Genomic DNA, 20,566 nt, shown 5'->3' with positions numbered 1-20,566 from the left:
CCCGCCGACTGGCCAGGCGTCGCCGGTACTTGGCCCGTGCCCAACCGACTTGTGAGCGGGCGGCCGCCGCCAGATGACTGCAACGCGGTGCGCTGACCCGTCCCAGGACGCGCGTTCACGGCATTCAGAGGCTGCTGAGACCCAGTCCCAGGGCGTTGACCGGTGCCTGGACGTTGACCGGAGCTCGTACCTGGACGCCCCGACGACATGGCGTAAAGATCCGAAAGTGTCTGTTCAAGATCCAACGAAGCGGTGGTACGTCCGGATATGGCGTCATCAGTCGTATTTTTATTGTGTAACCTTGAAGTATTGTGCTTTGCACCTTTTTTGGCAATTCCAGGGTTAAATTCATTGTTTAAAAATTTCTCAGACTTAAATAATGTCTAAAGTAACTTGAATAACAGTTGGGTGCGTTGTTTAAAGTTACTTCATCTAATGCGATGATTGGTTGGTTGAAGGTGGTTTTACTGGCACTTTCGTAAAACAAGTTGTTTGCCGTTTTCATTCTGGCAAACAACTTGCTTTACGTCAACATGTTAAGGTGCTTGACGCAATGAAACTGAAGGAGCTATGGCCACACACATGACCCCCCATCCGTGATCACTACAGTACTAACATTATCTACTCCGAGTAATGTGTATAACGTTAGGGATATAGTTAGGCTACAGTACATGTAGTCGTCGCTCTGTCCAATGATTCAAAGCTATGCCATACCTACAATTCTTGATCTGCTCTAACCTTAGCACTGTACGTGGAAGGCAAGGGCGCACTACTGTACGACTACACGATGTATAGTACTCCCATTTAACAGCCTAATACGGTATGCATCGTGATGAACTGGTAGTTGTACGGCGTTAGTTGGCCTGGTGCTGCAACTCGATTAGTTAGCAGCTGAAATAAAGTAATGGTTGTTTTATTCTGCTGAAATGCAGAACTTGTGTTTAGCGTTGTTTTATCTCAATTGGGCTTATATTATTTTAAACGTCTGGTTGTTTAACGCATTTAAACAACATGCAAACTACGTAAGCTACAGTGGAACTATTGCTCTCACGGAATTTTTCTGGCGCCAGTGACTGCATAAATGTGTAGAATTACCACGAAACTCGAGACGACATGAAAAGCACAATAGTATTAATACTATTATTAATAATACTACGGTACGTAGAAAAAATGATGTTTGCTTTTTGTGTTCTTAACGTTACCACGACATGGAAGGCAGAATGTACCATCAACGGACTGTCTTGAGGGTCATGAAAGGTACCAACGTCAAGGTGTGGTTCGTTAAGCGCATGTCTCTGCCTACAGTGTACTACTGGCACTAATTCTCGTTTTAGGCGCGTGCACTTCAGGCGCATTGTCCGGAATAACGTTATCCGGACAATTAAAATCCATCATTCTTTTCGACTTTGCCCCTAGATCGAATCAACGAACCGCTTTGGCAGCGTACCCTCGTATGAAGATGAATGGAACAACAGAATGGGGCAGGAGCTACTCGGCTAGCAGCAATATATATATATATATATATATATACGTCGAATAACGAGGCATTTATCAAAACGCCGGATAACGTTTATCCGGACTGGATTGTGTCTTCGCCTATAACGAAAGGATTGGACGGAGTGGTACGGTGGAGTTCGGGTTTAAACTCGACGGTGTACATGGTAAACCTTGCCATAAAGAGCCAATTCAAACCGATACGGGTCCAATTCAAACCGACGCGGGTCCAACAACCACCAATAATTCCAACTAACTGTAAGGTGTGTACTTTGCAAGTAGAAGCTGACTGGGGAAGCTAGTTTACTTGCGGTAAGTGGCCTCCTGTAACGTTGTTACAATTGTACTTAAAGTTCAGTGTCATTATCCGGATACGGATTCTTGAAGTTTTTTGAAAGCTCCCAACTCAAATTCTCTTCTCCTCCCTCTGGCGGCGGCGGCGATTACCAGGGCTGGCCACCGCAGCAGCACGATGGTGGCATCATGGAGGGAAGAAGTGTCGGCGCAATCACGACATGCAGTCATCAACGAGATGTAAACTTCCCCATATATCCAGCTCTTTCCGTCGTGGTCCTGATCCATCGCGATGGTGCGTAGGTGCTCCCAGCTGCTTCGCTTGCATAGGGGAGACAAGGAACAACTACAACAGACCGTGATGAAGTACGAACGCGCAGTGTGGACGAAGTCCGCCGACAAGGTAAGTTGGATGGCCCCATTTGCGCCAGCCGTCGCATGCAGACCATCGTCATTGTGTCGTAGGAGGCGTATTTAAAGACGTTGAAAGCGAAAATGCTTACGTTCAAACAGCAGCCCACCCCCAACGACGCGACACCGGTGTCCCCCATGGTGATGCTTCCAGCGAACGGCGACATGAGCGTGCCGGCGAGTCCTCAAGTGAAGCAGATGGAGACTACAACGTTGATGGACGTGGACATCATTCCCTTTTCAGATCAATTGCAGCAGCAGCAGCAGTCGTCGTCATCCCCGCCACAGCCTCCGACGAACTTGATGCAACAGCAGGTACACACACACATATATATATATATATATATATAGGTTGGATCCATTCATAGCATTCCCTTTGACGGACTGAACCATGCAGGAATCCAGTACGATGACCTCGTCCACACTCCACGAACAGTACCAGCATCGACGGGTGGAACTGATCAAAAGCCAATACAACGAGACGCATCAGTGTTGCCAGAGCCAGTTGGTCCAGCAGACGCAGCTGTCGGCGTCACATGTCCAGCAAAACACCCCCATGGTAACACATCCAAGATATGGATCATGTGACACGGGCGATGTAGGCGGCCCGACAGCTTCAAATGACCATGCTGCAACTCCAGCACGACATGGCGCGGAACAACCTGATGCAGCACCACATGAACCAGCAAAACAACCTCATCCAGCACCACTACCAGCAACTGCTGGCGCTCGCCAACCAAGAAATCAGCATCTAAAACCATCGATTTGTCCAGTGTCATAGTTGTAGTGTCTTCTTTCCTATCATCAGTAGTACATAAACCATATATATATATCTTGGAGAGATATAGCGGCAAAGTGCCGCTGTGTGCTATTAAACCATATATATATATATCTTGGAGAGTTGGAGCGGCAAAGTGCCGCTGTGTGCTATTAAACCATATATATATATATATATATATATATCTTGGAGAGATATAGCGGCAAAGTGCCGCTGTGTGCTATCATCATCTATACCAAGCACGCACACATAGTCATGTCAACCTGATGGGAGGATCGAACTTCCATTGTTTTTAGGTCGTGAGTAGATATATATATATGTATATATACATATGTATATATATGTACAGTACCTTGCTTGACCGACGGGACTACAAATGTATCAATAGAGTTGCCAAGTCTCAATAGGTTTAATACTCAAGTTGAGAAGTAGATGATGTACATTCGTACCTTTGCACCATGGAATTAAATTGGAAGAATTTATTTAAATATTCGAATTATATAATTGATTCAAGATTGTATTGAATTATAGAATTATATTCGCGTTTTGTATTTCAATGGTGCAGATCAACGACAAATACGGTAGTAGTTTAGTTGTCAGGTACCTACTAGTATAATTTATACCACGGTACATGTGCATGTAAACCGTAGATCAAGTCCCGATCAAAGAGTAGCAGCAGGTGACGACGTGTACAAGTCGGCGAGTGGCGTCGACGTACACAAAGCTCATGGACGTGCGGAGGAGGAGGGCTGGCGGGCTAATTCATAGGTCGACACGTGGTACATTATTCATGCCGACAAGCATTTGGGCGGCTATCGTAGGCGCAAGAACTCACTTCCTTTGGTTGTTTGGCGTTGGCAGTGGTGTTGAATGTCGTCCTACCGGTCGTAGCATCGACGCAGCACCATTAGAGGGGCTACACATGGCCCACAGCCAGCTCAATACGTTATGTAGCTGCCCGAGAAAACTCGAGGTGTCCGGATACGTTATCCGGATCACTCCGCCGGAAACCCCTTGCATTTTTCAAATTTCCAGCTCGTCGCACACACAACATGGCGATGCCGACCGCCCCAGCCGCATGGCGCGAAGAGATCTCGGAAGAGAATCGAAAAGGGATGATCACCGACATGTACGTAGATAAAGTATTCGTCGCATGTATATATATATACATGCGCCATGCTTTCCTGTGCCAAAGTCGTCTTGATCTCATGCAAGGTGTGTCCCTTTTTGTGTGTTTGCGGTACTAGGTATCACGAGCTCCTTCGTATCTCGGGCGAAAGTGACAAACAAAAGGTGTGGCGGTCCGCGGCCAAGTTTGAGCTGATGCTATGGACGCAGTCGACGGATCAGGTTTGGCTCGTAATTCCACAATCGACCTCAAGCGGGTTTTGTAGATGACATACATGTCGAAGCTGCAAAAAAAGATTGCGAGTCTCAAGAAAAAGGTCCAACCCGATGGGGGGTTGCCACAACAGCAGCAGCAGGTTCCATCTCAACAGGTTGCCATGAACCCCCAAGCGCAAGCTCAAATGGCGGCGGCGGGCATGTTCCAAAACTCCGTCAACATGACCAACGCGGGGATGACCAACGCAAACAACGCCGCCGCGATGCAACAGTACAGCCAGACCCTGTTCCTGCAACAGCAAGCGGAACTGTTGAAAAAACAGCAAGAACAGCAGCGCCTGTCCAATTTGGCCCGCCAGCAGCAGGCACAGCAAGCTGTGGCTGCCGCCCAAGCCGCTGCCGCGCAAGCAAATCAAGCCGCGCAAGCTGCTGCCGCTGCCTCGACCGCTTCGACCTCCACCCCCGCCACCGGCAATCCACTGGCCGTACGTGTCTCGATCATCGTCGTCGCCACATATTACTTCATTTTGTGTGTTTGATATGGAAAAAAACATACTTACTTGGTATACGTAGGCCCAACAACACCAGCCTCAAGTATTGATGCAGCTGCAGCAGCAGTACCAGCAGCAAAAGCAGGCGTTGACAACTGCACAACACAACGAGATGCAGCGGCTGCGGCAGACCCAATTGCTCCAGCAGAACCAGATTTCCACGCAGCAGCACCAGACAAACGTGCCTCAGGAAGCTCGCGTGAACCAGATGACTCAACTACAGCAGCAGCACCTGAATGCCCGCAACAAGCTCACGACCGAGCACAAAGCCAAGCAGTCGCAGCTCCTCCGGCAGCACCAGCAGACGTTTCTCCAGCAAAAGGCCATGTTAGGCCATCATCCTGCCATGACGACCAACCCCCCCGCCGCCGCCGCGTCGACCCCTTCCACGGCGGCACCCCCCCCCGGACACAATCCGTCGATGGCCAACCAGGGGGGGGGAGTGACTCCCGCGCAAGCCCTCGCCGCGCAAAAGTTTCAGCAGCAGCAGCGCGCATTATCTCGCCAAAACTCGACGTCATCCGTGACGGGCCAACCAACGAGTATGCCCCCAGCCGACGCGAGTTCGAGCTACGGGGACAAACTCAAACAGCTCAAGGCCAAGTACTGGGACGACCTGGTCGTTGTGTGCCGCGAGTTTACGCGCATGGCCATGCAAAAGCCATCGGGCGAGTCGCAGCAAGCGCTGCAGCAGCAGGAACGAATCAAAAACTTTCTGCAAAACCTCAAGCGCATCATGACACTGCTCAACCAAGACCCGACGAAAATGACGAGTAATAACCGAGGCGACTTGGACAGAGTCGAGCAGCATATTGAGCGCCAAGTGATGCCGATCCTGTCGCGGTTGAAAACAGACAAGGCCAAGCAGCGAGATGTACGTGATTTATATTGTCTTTCTTTTACCCAAAATATGGACGACTTTTGTGCTGATTCTTTGCCAAATATCTATCGATCGATTCATTGTACAGACTGTTGTAAAGATCGTCCAGTATCACACTAATTCGATGTTGGATTAGTCGAAGAGTGGATTTGATTGGCTAGTTGATTCATGTTTTGTGTTTTGATTGGTCGATATATCGATATTGTGTGCCGATTGGGTGCTGCTGCTCATTCGATTGAGCACCCAAACACTCGAATTTCGAATCGAATGAACAATATATATATATATATATATATGGGATGATGATTGGACTTGGGGCTTTGGTGGACAGGACAAGACAGAGCCGACGCCACCCTCGACAAGCCAACCGACGACGACGACGACGGCGGCGGCGGCAGACGTGCAGCGGCAGACGCTGCAAATGCAACAAGCGCATGCCGCCCAAGCGCTCGAACTCCAGCGACAGACCCAGCTGGCGACGCAGGTTGGTTGGATGCCTAGTGAGTCGTCTCGTCGTTTGATGTGCCCTAGCCGCCTAGGGGGAAAGATTAGACGACCGATTGGATTGATTGGATTGCCTTTTGAATCGATATATATATATATTTGATGGCTTGTTACTTAACGAGTAGCAAAAAGCCGCGCAAGAAGCGATGATGCTCAAGGCGCAAAAAGCAGAGCAGGTCAAGGTGGAAGCCGAAAAGCAGCAAGCAGCAGCAGCAGCCGCCGCCGCCGACCACGAGCGCAAGGTGAAGGAGGAAGAGATGGCCAAGAAGGACGACTTGGTCAAGCGGCAGCAGTTGCAAAGCAGCGTCAAGCTGACCGAGGGCCAGAAGCTGGCGCTGCAAGAGCAAGCCGCCAAGTTCAAACTCCAGCAGCAGGAAGTGCTGAGTCAGCAGACCCGAGCCAAAAGCCCCGCGAGCCAAACCAAGCTGGCCCAGCAGGCGCACTTGTACGGCGTGCACATTGCCAAGATCGCGCAGCAGCTGCTCCAGGCGAAACTGGCCGAAGAAAAGACGTTCAAGGACGAGTTTGTGTCGATCGTGGCGACTACCACGGGCCTCTCGGCGTCCGAGACGTTCCTCCACGCCATCGCCGCGTACGCCAAGGACAAACCCGAGGTGCTGCAGCAAGGCGCGCCCAAGTTTATGGAGCTCAGCCTCGCCGTCGGCACCAAGCTCTCGACCACGTTTGTGTGACATCGTCTGTGCTACTAGTACTACTACTAGGACCTACTAGTAACGAATGCGACGTGGGCGTTTTTTTTTAAATCTCACATGTTTGAAATGTCCATTCAACTGTTTTTTCCAGTCAACGGGGAGGGCCAGTTTGAAATAGATTGACCAAAAGGCGTGCGAAGTAGTACTCAACGCTGATTGGTCGAATTAATTATGTAGTATTCGGTGTGTGTAGGGTACAGTACTAGTATTAATAGTACACATATTCACTGTTAACTTTGGAAACCACCACGAGGTTAGACAGATTGTGCATGAGCATCCCCACCGGCTGATGTAGAAATGTAAAAATCTTCAAAGTACATCACTCCATCAGCAAAATTTACATTTTTCAGACCCACACCGGTTGCCAATAAATTTTACATCATGAACATAACACATAGATTTCTCAACAGATCGATCTGTTGGGTCGTTTACAGTTCTATGCGATTGAGGTCCCAATGGACTTGTTCAACGAAGTATGCCATCCCGACGTCCTGGAGCACGCCGGCAGCATGAATATAAATCTTACAGACAATATAATGTATGCCAACCCTGCTGCACTAAATTCTCCACTGGCGAGAGCTCCAAAACCTCAATCGCCAGCGGGCGTCCAACGCGAGTTTGCTCCATCAGGACGACAATTTCCGCCAACCGGTGTGGATTGGCTATGAAGTACTGTACTATTTATGTACTGTACAGCACGCACCCAATAAACGGGTCTTTTCAGCTCTATGTTTACATCAACCAGTGGGGATGCTCTAAACTTCCAAAATTCGCGTGGTTTGTCTAATCAAGTTTGAACCACGGTGAAAGTTCTGATTGGTTGGAATATGCTTGTCCTTTCTATAAGAGCCAATCAAATCCACTCAAATTTGGATAATAGCGTCGATTCGTGATTATTCGATTTGGCGGAAATCTGAACCGAACTCCACAATATACAGACAGCCACACTTTGAATAGCTGAGTGTTATTGGCCACAATACATGGATACACACATAAACGAATATTTGGACATCCGGGCCAAAAACAAACATATTCCGGCGACTCCAAGTGATTTGATTAGTCAGGTCTCGAACTGGGCCGGACCGAGTATGGACATTTCAAACAGGTGACATTCGTGACACCTGGGACACGCGCCCCTCACTACGTTTGAACGGCGGGAACCTGTGCGGGTTGTTCGTGTAGTATAACTTACCATTACATTAGTTGATGGGAAGAACCTCCACTTCTGAGGGCTATCCGAGGACTGCCATTTAAGAGCTAACGTTAAAGCTTGGACAAGGCCTTCTTTCCCCGACTTGGTGGCCTTTCGGAGCATATACTCATTGACATCACACCCCAGTCCAACTGCGCATGCGTTTTCATGAATCGGACAATCGTATACGTGTAGTGGCATTGCATTTAACGCCAAAAATACAGATCTGTCGGGTATAACGTTACTGTATCTTTGTTCCGTAGACAGTCTAACAACGTACAGAGCGTGCGCAGTGTTTACGGGGCTTGCGATTGAAGCGATTCGACATACAGTAGATATGCTCGCCACGTTTCAAAATCTACTGTTACTCCATAATAGTATGTACGTAGGTACCTACTTCGAAGTGTACTACGTACTACTGATTCAGTACTAGTACCGGTAGTAGGTACTTGACCAGAGTGGTGTAACGTTGGATGTTCCACGGTAGTTACAGTTTGATCGACAGACAATACGGTATGTCGCACGTTCGTAACGGTATTTGAGGATCAAATACCCGACACGTCCATCCGTTCAAGTTGGCACGTCATCGTCATAGGTGGGTGGCACTTTCAATCTCCTAAGCATCCCCTGTGATGACAACCAAACTGCCCCTCCCTCGCGACTTCTTCCGGTGTCCGCCGCTGTCTGCTTCCGATACGGAGGCGTTCAAGAAGCTCTCGCGTCGCGCGTCGACCGAGCTTGCGATCTGCGCCCGCCTGACCAAAGGCCCGATCGAATGGACCGAGGACGTGACCGAGCCTGGGCTGGTCATGTATGCAGGTGTCGACAGCGCCGGCACGGACGTGTTCACGTACGCCAGCGTCACCGACGTGAATGGCACGTTGGACGAAGTGGCCGCCATGTTCTACGCCGCGACCGGGTCCACCGAGCACAGCCGGCATCCTGCCAAGCACATTCTCGATAGCCATCGGCTCTACACAGTGGTGAAACCGTCGCCAGCGTTTCCCCGGCATGCCATTCACATGCGGTGGATGGTCATGGAGACTCCGATGAAAGGACTGGGGGTTGTGAGTCCGCGCGACTTTTGCGTGCTCGAAGTACGTTTCACCTCTCACTCTCTCTCTCGTATGATTCCATCTACCGGTAGTCACACCACGACGTGGAGCTCGATAGCCGCCGCGGCTGGGTGCGGTCGGTCGTCTCGGTGGAGTTGGACTGCTGTCCGCCGCTGGACCACGTCCTCGGGTTCGTCCGCGGCGAATTCCTTCGATCGGGCCATGTGGTCGTGGAAACCGACCGCCCCGGCGTCCTCCAAGTAACGCACATCGTGCAGCTCGACCTGAAGCTCCATGCGCCGCAGTGGATGCTCAAGCGCGGCGTCCGGGCGCGGTGCCGCGGGGTGCTCGCGATCGACCTCCTCCTGCGGGAGCGGCGGCTCAGTCGCAGCGGATCCTTCCTCGCCCCGGCGGAACTTGTGGCCAAAGACTCGCGGTCCACATGTGCTCTCTGCCACCACACGTTTGGGATGCTGCACCACAAAACGAATTGCCGAAAATGCGGCGACGTACGTGACTGTATCGCTGATATGGCTTTGTCTAACTATGATATTCGGTGTAGGTGGTGTGCAGCCGTTGTAGCAAAATCTGGAGCGTGCCCCTGCTCAATGCTGTGACAGCGTTGCGCGTGTGCACGAGCTGCTCGCTGAGTGCATCGTCGCCTACTGTGATTGGTCAACGCGGCGCCAGGTTCACGACGAACTCCGCCGAGTCCACCAGCCCACGGCACCGCACCACCACCCATCCTAGCGTCCATGTGGTATATTATAGCAACAGAAATGAAGATGCCTGCAACTTTGCCCAGAACGTTCGACTGCGTGCCGCGACCGCCGACAACAGCGACATCGCCATGCTGGAAGACTCCATGTGGCGAAGGCGGCAGCAGTCGCTATCGAGTGAAGTGGATCCCGATGGGTGGTCGACGTGAGGGTTTGGTCAAAGCACTAAATATAAGTTACTTGGAACCATCATCGTAGCATTTCTGTAGCAATTTCCATCCTCATTATTGTTAGTTACCGCACCAGTAGGCTTTTGTAATGACTTGTCAATGGAATCTCCTTTTTAATATTCAATCAGAGTCCATAACACCTTGCTTCTTACACACGATTGGCTATAACACTGGTTTCAATTTTGTGTGATGCTGCTCCAAAGAATTGTGCACTGATGAGTTCACTCCGACTATTTCCAATGTGGTTCTCCCCTTACAGCTAACATTATGTTGCAATGCCGTGATGGCTCTGGTGGGCCAACGCGGTGGTAGCAACCCATCGCAAGTGCTGAAGTGGCGGCTTGCGATGGGTGCCACCAAGGCATCTTGCGCCACTCGCCTGCGCAACCAAGTGATCACTCCAACAGGGAGGTGTACGGCACCGACACGGACTGATAGTGGAATGAGGGATGACCACATTCATTGGTTTAACAGGCAAGTGGTGATGTTACTGAAGTCTAGACCTGTTCGAATTGACCGAGTCCGGGATACCACATCGCATGGTCTTGCTCTCATGCACAGCCTAACGTTACATAATTATCTCAATGCTTCTTTTGCATCAACCGCCATCACAGGAGTAAAATAAATCGCAACAGGGTGTGATGAATCTGCGCAGTGATTTTCGTTATTTCACAGCATCGGATTGGACAAATTGGACAATTTTGAATTCGCAAGATCTGCCTTGCGAAATCCAAAAAGAGATATGAAAAATAAAAATCATCAATACAAACTTGAAGATATATTTAATTGAAACTGTACAATTTATGGAATAGTAGTTGACTTTGCACTGCATATAAAATTGCCTATTTCACCTTGCTTTTTCTGGTTAATGAAGTTCGAAGGCTGTTTGAATTCCATTTGTTTGATTGGTTAAAATAGATTTTGAGCGAGGCAATGGGCAATGATATTTTGTTTCGACACAAATATTCAAAACAATAATCCGTACTATTATACTTATGTCGTATTGTTTTGAATATTTGTCGAAACAAAATATCCAAAATGTGATTGGTGCGTTCGGTTTCTTGGTTACCTTGTTCGTGATGGCGAGTTCGGCGTGTCCGCGGTGTTATGCTGGCACGTGCAAGGAGCACAGCAAAGCCGAGTTGGGGTCTGCAGCCGTGGAGAAGGCAGATATGATGAAAAGGATGTATGACAACCTCGTGGGGAAGCAGCTGGAGAAGCTCAAGAAGGTCCAGGACGCCGCGAAACTGGAGGCCGACACGGCGCTGTATCGCGACTCGTTGGCCAAGAGTCGTGATAAGAAGCGGGAGAAGAAGTCCAAGAAGTCGTCCAAGGGAAGCAGTAGTAGCGTTAGCAGTCTCGCGGCATTGAACAGCGGCAGTGGACTGAATCCTCAAGCGTTGGCGGCGATTTGCTCAAGCGACGACGACAGTGACGACGCCGACACGCGAGCCACACGCAGACGCGATCGTCGTCAGCGAAAGAAGGACTCTAAAAAGAGCAAGTCGTCCAAGAAGAGCAAGTCGTCCAAGAAGCGTCGAGCCGCCAGTAGCAGCGACAGCGACAGCAGCAGAGAGCCCAAGAAACGGCGGACATAACTCGTCGAGTACTTATTCCACGACTATTGTACGTTGCCTACGCTAGCCATCTCTTCTTCTTTTGCATGTTGTGTCTGTCCACGTAATCACATGGCAACGAACGTCATCACATACAGACACAACACTGATCACTCAATCACCACGTCTTAATACTTCAAGCATATATGTACGACTACGAATGTACTACTAGTAGTACTAGTTTGTGAAGTATTAAAGCATATATGTACGACTACGAATGTACTACTAGTAGTACTAGTTTGTGAAGTGTTGCTATAGCGGGCCACACGAACACTCGAGTCTGGTTTTGAGCATGACGCAGTTCTTGTTGACTGGATGGGTGGACGGCAGCGGTTCGCCGTCGGTTTGGCGGCCGCCAAAGAAGCAGCCGCCGCCTTGGCAGTAGCAGCGGAAGCTGTGGAAACGGCAGTCGGCGTCGGTGGAGCATCCATCCAAGTGCATCACGGGCTGCGACCGGTTGACCGGAAATGTAAACTTGCCCAGAACTGGGTAGTGGTCGGACAGGTCCATCGCGTGCAAAGCCGTGTGCTTTTCATGGGGAGATGTCCACTCGACATCAAACGATGCCGGCGACTGCAAAGCGACCGCTTCAAGCGATGGCGGGGCCACGGGCTGTTGGTACGGCGCTAAAAGAGATGGAGGATCATGATAGGAGCAACAAGTTGATTTTGTCATCTGTTGTACGGTGTTGCTAGGAATAACCAACCAGTTCTTTTATGGTTGGAAAAGAGTTTGACATATTGTCCAATTTTATTCGAAACTGCCCTACTATACTGTATATAGTAGGTAGAATCGAACAAGAGAATGATGGATTATAGAACCGTATGAGCCAATCAAATCATGATGTCCTGTCGAATTTCTGCCAATCCAAATGTTTGATTCGGCCCAGTCCCTTTGCATTCGGCAAAACCATATATATAAAAATAAACATATTGCCGATTTTCCCAATTTTGCATGGTTCGTTCAATCGAGCACAAATAGAGCCGAGACATCTAATTGGCCATTATCCACTTAGTCCTTTCCAGTAGAAACTCGAAAATGGATTGTAACTAATCAGCGACAAGTAATTTCGGATTGGCCAATGGGAGAGATTGGGGCGAGATTCGATTGAACGGGGTCCGGAAATTCATACCGAATCTCCAATATATATATATAGTATACTCATACTTGTAGAGTCGAGTTTGTACAAGTTGTTTAAATGAGATCAAGTGGATTCGAATGGTATTTGGCGAAATCACAAGTCCAAATTTACTGTTAGAATAAGTTGAAATATCAGGATGAATATATAATGTTGAGAGGGAGATAGTACCTTGGGCATATAGAATGTAATCGATCCACTCGAGTGGACAGCACGGACAAAAGCATAAGCTCGACGGGGCCATGTAAATACTACTGCTGCTGCTGCTGCTTGACAGGGGGATTTGGGGGGGGGAAAGAACCGACGAGTTCAAAATATGCGCCAGAGGCGGCGACATCCGGCTCGGAGCCACGGACGCCGCCAGGTTGTGACATGCGACACGGGTCAGCAGCGACGGCATGTACGTGTGGTTCTAGGCAAGCCAGTGGTTTAGCCATGTGTTTTCGAGTTGGCTCGCAAGTGCTGGACTTGGTATGCCTACCTGAAGCGGTCCCCAGCTATCAATGTACTGCGAGAGGCATCCGTCGGCGGCGGCGGCGCCATCCCGCCCCACGAGCAAGTTGGTTCGGGGACTAAACACATAACAAAATGAGACCATGTGATCACGTCATACGATGTTGTTTTTGATCACGTCATCAAAGCAGCCACAACGAACGTACTCGCTCGTAAACTGCTGCGCGCCGACGACCACGGGGGCCGTTGCATGCAGCACTTGAATCAGGTGCGCGACTTCGCCTGCAAATGAGTGGTTGTCCACGTTAAAGTCACCGGCGAAAATGAGTGGCTACGAGTGACTGTCATACTCGCACACCCCGTCAATATGGACATGATCACTGTACCTCGTCGTGTGGAATCTCGAGGGCTTCGACAAACGTGTGAAACTGCAACATAACCAACAAACACATCGTCACAACAACAGCATCGCAGACACATACGTACTTGTGATGCCTGCTTGACGCGGTCGGTGCGGCCTTGCGGCGTGGACCAGGCCTAGAAAGATGGTTCGATCGGCCATGGAGGCGGCTGAGGGTGTACCATCTACCTGCATGTGCGTGGCAAACACATTGAATGCCTTCGAGTAGGCGCCGTCGGTCTTGTTGATCCGGGCATACTTGACGCCTTTCGCGGCCAGACAGTCCGAGTAATGACACGCGTTGCGGTAAATGTGCTGGGCTTCGCGGAGGATTGGCCACTTGGACACGATGAGGACGCCGCCGTTGATCAAGCTACCAACATGCATGCTGTCGTCACCTCATATCAGCATGTGTCGTGGAGGTACCTCGTGAACGGGTCCGTGTCGGCCACGACAGTGGTGTGATGGCGAAAGTTGAGCTCTTCGAACGCGGCAAGCATGTGCGCGCGTTCGGAATCGATGTCGGCCTCGGCAAACGTGACGACGTCGACACCGCCGCACGTCGCTGTGGGGCACACGTGGTTGAGAACGGATGCAGGGATGCGATGCAAGCGCTCGTCTTGTCCGTCCTTGGATACTGCATACGGTCGACCAAAGATGTTGTACTGCAAATGCGATTCAACACATGACGTTCGCCGAAAAGGAGAAGGCATCACGCACCTGGACAACGTTGAACGCCATGGAGGGCTCCGCGGGCGATGGCGTCGGTGGAGATGGCGGCGCGGGGAACGATGCCTTGATGAAGGTCACAATGTACACGAGCACGAGGCCACACACCAGCAGGCTCGCCAGGACCACCCCCACGAATCGGCCATTCATGATGTCAAGATCGCTTTGAGTTGTCCGCTTTTTCAAGGCACTGCCATTGGCCGCCAGATATTTGGGTAATATACCACCTTGAAATCTATTCAGGCATTCGCATTGGTCTAAATCCATCACAGGACTTATATTTCATTGGATGAAATATAATTAACGCATGGTGATTGGATAATTCTATCCAATTAGAGACAACTAGGTCAGTGTTTTACCCACATCGCCTATATCCGACGGGTATGTATACCCAACCACCGGGTGTTTACCCAAGCACCTTTTCGCATCCTTCTTGGAGAGACCAAGATCATGACGAAGGAAGGCGGCTACGGAAGGAAGGTGCATGCATGCATGGAGGTCGTGTACGACAAGGAAGTGTGAAGAAGGTGCATGCATGCATGTCGTATACTATATAGTACGTTCGTTAACCTTCCTGTCCAAACTCGGTGGTCCACTTGATAAACTGGTTCAGTTCCTCGGGCGCGACACTCGAAATCGAGTGCTCCAGCACCTTGTTGAAGTTGGTCTAATGCAAACAAACCATGACAAGTCTCATTCCCTCGATCATATGACGTACCATCGACACCATGGGGGGCTTGAGCTGGTCGTCTTTGAAGCCGCGGTCGGGCAAGTCGTACAGACGCATGCGGTAGGACCCGCACCGCGGACACGGCGCCTTGCAGCCCGCGCAGGTTGGAGCGCACTACCACACACACACATGATGTCCTGCATGTACTGTCACATGTTTGTCTCTACCGACGACAGCTTCATGTGGCAGTGGGGACATGGCGGGTCGTCTTCACATGGGGTCAGGAACGGCCCGTTCTTGGCAGGATGCGCTTTCTCGTCGCACTAATAGCCATGCTCCTCCATCAATATACCCATTCCCCATCGGCTATATATATATATATATATACACGGCCAAACTATTTGCCCATTTGGGGGAATTGTACTAAAAATCGAGCCAAGCCATTTGATTGGATCAAAGCAATTAGACACTGCAATACGATTGGCGAAAACGAAGGAATTGAATCATTCCACCGAAACAACCTCTGCAAATTATATATTATATTTCGCAGGTTTGGTGCATTATACAACCGAAACCAAGTGTCCCCGTAGAATAAAATAATATAATATTGTGGTATATTCGGTACGAATTTTGCAAGTTTGTAGCGAATATCACAAGATTTATAGCGAATATCACAATACATCCCCACACGACACACTAGTCCTATCTAGTATTATACTGGAAGGTAATAAATATCAGTCCTCAGTGCAAGTACAACACGCACACACCCAAGAATATAACCCCCATCGTACCCGATAAAAGAACTGCGCTTGCTGGCACTGACGCAGGGGTTCCATGAGGGCTTCGCGCACAAGTACCGAGATGTCGCTCCCCGAACATCCTTCGGCCTTGGCCGCCAGCGTCGTAAAGTCGGCGTCGTTCAAACTGTGGGGCGTGTCCCCCAGATGGATCTTGAGCATCACTTTGCGCGCGTGCACTTCGGGCAGCGGGATGTAGATGCGTTTCTCAAACCTACATTTGTCAGGTCGTTCGAAATGGACGAGAGAGCCACGTACCGCCGCCGCATGGCCGGGTCCAGCTCCCATGGGACGTTGGTCGCGCCGAGTACGAGGATGCCGTCGTGGGAGTGGCCGACGCCCTGCATCTGCACGAGGAATTCGGTCTTGATGCGCCGCGTGCTATCGCTCTCGCCCTCGCTCCGATTCGAGCACAACGAGTCGATTTCGTCGATGAAAATGATACTCGGCTTCTTTTCCCGTGCCATTTCAAACAAATTTTTCACCAATCTACCCTCGTACGAACACATAGTGAACATGATAACAAATACATGCATGAAGACACGAAAAGAACGATTGATTGCACTTGCTATAGTAGCCTTCGTGCAGTATATATATATATATATATATATGCATCCACCAAACCAACACGCCATACATGTATTAATTATATCAACAGCATCACCACTCAAGTCGTTGTGGTTGTTTGATTCGAAACTGGAGCGACATGGAGAATGAAAATATCATCACGACGAAATAAATCTACAAATGAATCGAGCCAATCAGAGTGCAGGAAATATTACCATCGCCATGTAATTAGCTTCAATATTCGTGTGCTACCAATCAGGACAATAGTAATATAATAAAATACAACGAATCGATCGAGTTGGCGAATCCGCACAAAAGTCCAACTTTAACGGAAAATGGCAATAAATCATCGCTTGAAATCGACTTGAAATATGCCCTTCTGTATCATAAACAATCTCTCCCAACATTGGTATTAACTTGTTATGATAAAAAAAGTGTGTGGAAACCGATATAGTAAAGAGCCTGGGAAAAAAATCCATAAAAAAATATCGTCCATATATGGCATCCCAACATAAACTAGAAAATGATTAAATAATATATATATATATATATATATTTGTAGGTACCTTTCCGACTCGCCTTGCCATTTCGACACAAGATCGGACGACGAAACGGAGAAAAACGTCGAGTCGGCTTCGGTGGCCACGGCCTTGGCGAGGTACGACTTGCCGGTTCCGGGCGGCTACGTTGCACGGATGAGACGACTGAGGAAGGATGAGGATACTACCCCGTAGAGCAAGATGCCCTTCCACGGCCGACGTTTGCCTGTAAAGAGCTGCGGGAACCGCGCGGGCAAGATCACTGCTTCCTTCAACGCTTCCTTGGCCGCCTCGAGACCCGCGACGTCGTCCCATTTCACGTTGGGTTTCTCCGACACAACCGCCGCTACAGGAAGGTTATGCACGACGTTGCACGAGCACCGACGAAATGTCACGTACATGCGAGCGCGCCGCGCAACTTGTTCTTTTCGGCGTCGCCATCCGTCTCTTCGTCGTCCTTTTCTCTACATACACAGAAATATGGACGTGACAATCGGAGTTTTTGCGATCGCGCGCGGAGATTTGTACTTTTCGGCCGTGCCGCCGGCGGCGACGACCTTGGGTTTCGCTTGTCCTTCGAGCAACTCACGCAACTGCTCGGCACGAGTCATGTACCCCTCCACACGCTTCATGATGATCGCCTTGGAGGTCGGGTTCTTTTCGTACTTGACGCCAATCATAAAGTGCTCGAGCGACTGCTGGTACAGCTTGAACGCGGCTTCATAGTTCTTGTTTGTGTCTTCCTGGATTGCTTGCGTCACCAGCTGAATCGCCTACGGGTATTCCATGCTGTTAGGTTAGTACTTTGTAGGGGTTCGATGGAGGGAGCCGCCGCCGCCGCCGCACCTGCGGGATGAACTTGTTGTCCATGGTGGATATTGGATTCTGCCACGAAGAATTGTGCACCATTTCACCGCGTGACTCTCGAATATTAATATAATGCTCGTGTTTTGAACCTACTTTAAGTAAAGGGAATTAATTTTGTTCATTATATGATTCGCCCGCCTAGGAATATAAATCCCTTGGTACAGAGTGCAGGTCTATACATGCATTCTCGACAAGAGTGCGCGCCTGCATGCTGAAGGAACCACCATCATAGCAGTCCAGGCCAATTCATGATGGAACTACCGCGCCGCCTTCATGGCAGTCAAGGCCAATACATGTAACGAATACAGGTGTAGGCACGACAGCGACACCAACATACAGTGCTGATGGAATGGTGTTGTGTAGTAAGTACTTGTCGACTCGGCGATGTTGCCGCGCCTTCCATCCAGTGATCATGCGCAGTATAACGTACGAGACCCAGGAGCCGCTAAAGTTTGAAATCCCATCCACAGGATCGGCCCAGCAGACTCTTCAATGTATCCTTCATGTACATGTCGATGGAATACAGCTAGGACATGCACGTAAGACCAAAAACGACTTCTGTATCCTGCTGCTCGGACCATGCGATTGCATTTACAGCAGTTCCACAGATTGAAATTATTCGATGGAAATTCGGCAAGGTGCGCTCTGATTGGCTGATAGAGTTGTCGATAAATAAATGAGATGGGAAATTCATTAAGGCGCATATGGATTGGCTAATTAACGATTAGGTGTAAATCACGGTTGTTCATGACAATTGCAATCAAGAGTAGTATGGCGACAACCTCATCAACACCGCCCGCGGTGATGACGAAAGCAGAGAGGATTGCGAGTCTCATCGCCGAGTGCACCATGTTCGAGGTCGACCCGTGCAGTGACCACTATGTGATGGGGCGTGTGATCGGCAGCGGTGCCTTTTCTATCGTGCGCGTGGCGACGCAGAAGCAAACGCAGTTGAAAGTCGCAGCCAAGTGCATCAAGAAGGCGATGCTGGACGTGCATGAGGTGCAAGCGTTCATCATGGAAGCGTCTGTGCTCAAGGAGGTGCGAACACCACCATACATCTATCCATCTTGAATCTTGTTGTCGCGATAGATGAACCACCCGAACGTGATCAAGCTGCATGCCGTGTACTCGGAGCCGGACATGTTCATTTTGATCACAGAATTCGTTGAAGGCGGCGAGTTGTTTGATCGTATCGTGGACAAGACGTTCTACACTGAGCGGGAAGCGCGCGACGTTGTCAAGGGCCTTCTGCACGTCACCGCGTACTGCCATGCCGCCAACATTGTCCACCGCGATCTCAAGGCAAGTCCATGTCCATCATCATCCATCTACAAAAGCTCATGGACTCATGCAGCCAGAGAACATCCTTCTTGTCCATCGAGACGACGACGCTAGCTTCAAGCTGGCCGACTTTGGGTTCGCCCAGCGCATTGATTTGTCCAAGTCCCACCTCGTGACACAGTGCGGGACCCCGGGGTACGAACATTCGAAAAAATCCAAAATTATGCATGTTGACCCCTCGGAAACCATTCGTTTTTTTGGCGCAGTTACGTCGCGCCCGAAGTGCTGCGCGGCAAGGCGTACGGCAACGGTGTGGACATCTGGAGCATCGGCGTCATCACGTACATCCTCCTCTGCGGGTACCCGCCGTTCCACAACGACAACCGCAATGCCCTCTTCCAGCAAGTCAAGTCCGGGACGTTCGAGTTTCACAGCCCGTATTGGGACCACATTTCCGACGCCGCCAAAGACTTTATCCGACTCATGCTCACGGTGGACCCCAACATTCGGTACATAGTACCGTGGCAAAGGTGTCATGTGTTTGATATGATGTGTGCACAGACCTGCGGCAAAGACGCTGCTGAAGCTCCCATGGATCGCTGGACCGAATGTCGGCAACGTGCAGTTGGAAGCAGCGCTCCGACAACTGCGCCAGTTCAACGCCCATCGACGACTCAAAGCCGCCAGCATCGCGGTACGCTCTCTGGATATGGAAAATGACGTGAACCTTGTTTGAAGGTCATGACGTCGGTAACCTTTGGAGTCGCGCCGAAGCAGTCGCCATCCGACGAGCCCTAAGTGTCGCTCGCTGTCAGTGTAATAAATCCGAAGCGATGGAACTACGTGTGGACGACGACGATCTGTGTCACACGTTCAGAAGTGTAGCCAAGGGACCATAACACAAGGCTTGACCAGTGTTTTAACAAGTACTTTACGTGGTTGTGATGGAAGGAATCATCACGCTCAAAGTAGACGTGTGCACATCTCCATCTACTGCTGTGTGAGTGCATGTGACATGGAGCGTTCATTCGATTCGAAATTGGGCTCAATTGAATGACCAGAAGCACCAAATCGGATATACGACCAATCAAAACACAAAACATGAATCAACTAGCCAATCAAATCTACTCTTCGAATTAGTGTGTGATTGAAATTATTTGTGCTTTTCACATATTTTGGCTAATCTGGGTATAAATACCCGCTTTTAACCAGTGGGTGACGAAGTTTTAGATTTATTCAACTTAGTTTTAGCTAATCGGAAGTACCTTTGATTGGATGAGCAAGAGCTGTTCCTGCAGCATATGTTGCTAACCTGAAGCGTTTGCCCATTTCATTTCGGCA

General features: G+C 49.7%; 7 protein-coding genes across 16 annotated transcripts; 5 read left to right on the top strand and 2 right to left on the bottom strand.

Moving 5' to 3' along the window:
* Positions 1-1,893: 1,893 nt before the first annotated feature.
* H257_06954 lies at positions 1,894-3,078 on the top strand. Of its 2 annotated transcripts, XM_009832350.1 has the most exons (5): positions 1,894-2,028; positions 2,092-2,191; positions 2,254-2,514; positions 2,597-2,758; positions 2,802-3,078. In XM_009832350.1, the coding sequence occupies exons 1-5, from the start codon at positions 1,967-1,969 to the stop codon at positions 2,952-2,954; spliced, it is 738 nt and encodes a 245-aa protein (XP_009830652.1). In that variant the 5' UTR covers positions 1,894-1,966; the 3' UTR covers positions 2,955-3,078. The 2 variants fall into 2 exon arrangements, with proteins under 2 accessions (XP_009830652.1, XP_009830651.1); XM_009832349.1 differs by having other exon boundaries at positions 2,597-3,078.
* Positions 3,079-4,007: 929 nt separating this feature from the next.
* Positions 4,008-7,042, top strand: H257_06953. 2 transcript variants are annotated; one of them, XM_009832347.1, is made up of 6 exons: positions 4,008-4,106; positions 4,225-4,327; positions 4,372-4,806; positions 4,895-5,746; positions 6,084-6,236; positions 6,382-7,042. In XM_009832347.1, the coding sequence occupies exons 1-6, from the start codon at positions 4,030-4,032 to the stop codon at positions 6,946-6,948; spliced, it is 2,187 nt and encodes a 728-aa protein (XP_009830649.1). In that variant the 5' UTR covers positions 4,008-4,029; the 3' UTR covers positions 6,949-7,042. The 2 variants fall into 2 exon arrangements, with proteins under 2 accessions (XP_009830649.1, XP_009830650.1); XM_009832348.1 differs by having other exon boundaries at positions 6,084-7,042.
* A 1,739-nt stretch (positions 7,043-8,781) lies between these two features.
* On the top strand, positions 8,782-10,190 carry H257_06952 (hypothetical protein). Its single transcript, XM_009832346.1, has 3 exons — positions 8,782-9,258; positions 9,309-9,725; positions 9,779-10,190. Exons 1-3 carry the CDS (start codon positions 8,794-8,796, stop codon positions 10,142-10,144), a joined length of 1,248 nt encoding a protein of 415 aa, XP_009830648.1. The 5' UTR covers positions 8,782-8,793; the 3' UTR covers positions 10,145-10,190.
* Positions 10,191-11,216: 1,026 nt separating this feature from the next.
* Positions 11,217-11,812, top strand: H257_06951 (hypothetical protein). The gene has a single exon (XM_009832345.1). The coding sequence runs from the start codon at positions 11,245-11,247 to the stop codon at positions 11,761-11,763; it is 519 nt and encodes a 172-aa protein (XP_009830647.1). The 5' UTR covers positions 11,217-11,244; the 3' UTR covers positions 11,764-11,812.
* Positions 11,813-11,972: 160 nt separating this feature from the next.
* On the bottom strand, positions 11,973-14,680 carry H257_06950 (hypothetical protein). Its single transcript, XM_009832344.1, has 9 exons — positions 14,493-14,680; positions 14,199-14,437; positions 13,962-14,145; positions 13,859-13,909; positions 13,759-13,800; positions 13,579-13,703; positions 13,401-13,491; positions 13,091-13,331; positions 11,973-12,407 (listed from the first exon to the last, which is right to left on the bottom strand). Exons 1-9 carry the CDS (start codon positions 14,649-14,651, stop codon positions 12,034-12,036), a joined length of 1,506 nt encoding a protein of 501 aa, XP_009830646.1. The 5' UTR covers positions 14,652-14,680; the 3' UTR covers positions 11,973-12,033.
* Positions 14,681-14,985: 305 nt separating this feature from the next.
* Positions 14,986-17,992, bottom strand: H257_06949 (hypothetical protein). 3 transcript variants are annotated; one of them, XM_009832341.1, is made up of 10 exons: positions 17,921-17,992; positions 17,603-17,847; positions 17,474-17,538; positions 17,263-17,420; positions 17,102-17,217; positions 16,227-16,457; positions 15,963-16,182; positions 15,399-15,494; positions 15,220-15,345; positions 14,986-15,168 (listed from the first exon to the last, which is right to left on the bottom strand). In XM_009832341.1, the coding sequence occupies exons 1-10, from the start codon at positions 17,981-17,983 to the stop codon at positions 15,067-15,069; spliced, it is 1,422 nt and encodes a 473-aa protein (XP_009830643.1). In that variant the 5' UTR covers positions 17,984-17,992; the 3' UTR covers positions 14,986-15,066. The 3 variants fall into 3 exon arrangements, with proteins under 3 accessions (XP_009830643.1, XP_009830644.1, XP_009830645.1); XM_009832342.1 differs by having other exon boundaries at positions 15,220-15,494; XM_009832343.1 differs by lacking the exons at positions 14,986-15,168; positions 15,220-15,345; positions 15,399-15,494 and having other exon boundaries at positions 15,539-16,182.
* Positions 17,993-18,670: 678 nt separating this feature from the next.
* H257_06948 (CAMK/CAMK1 protein kinase) lies at positions 18,671-20,193 on the top strand. 6 transcript variants are annotated; one of them, XM_009832337.1, is made up of 6 exons: positions 18,671-18,982; positions 19,034-19,246; positions 19,299-19,420; positions 19,492-19,734; positions 19,787-19,919; positions 19,964-20,193. In XM_009832337.1, the coding sequence occupies exons 1-6, from the start codon at positions 18,689-18,691 to the stop codon at positions 20,021-20,023; spliced, it is 1,065 nt and encodes a 354-aa protein (XP_009830639.1). In that variant the 5' UTR covers positions 18,671-18,688; the 3' UTR covers positions 20,024-20,193. The 6 variants fall into 6 exon arrangements, with proteins under 6 accessions (XP_009830639.1, XP_009830640.1, XP_009830637.1 ...); XM_009832338.1 differs by having other exon boundaries at positions 19,787-20,193; XM_009832335.1 differs by having other exon boundaries at positions 19,492-19,919.
* Positions 20,194-20,566: the final 373 nt, after the last annotated feature.

Source organism: Aphanomyces astaci (genome assembly GCF_000520075.1).
Source record: "Aphanomyces astaci strain APO3 unplaced genomic scaffold supercont1.14, whole genome shotgun sequence".
NCBI lineage: Eukaryota > Oomycota > Saprolegniomycetes > Saprolegniales > Verrucalvaceae > Aphanomyces > Aphanomyces astaci.
This window is presented reverse-complemented; position numbering and strand designations above follow the sequence as displayed.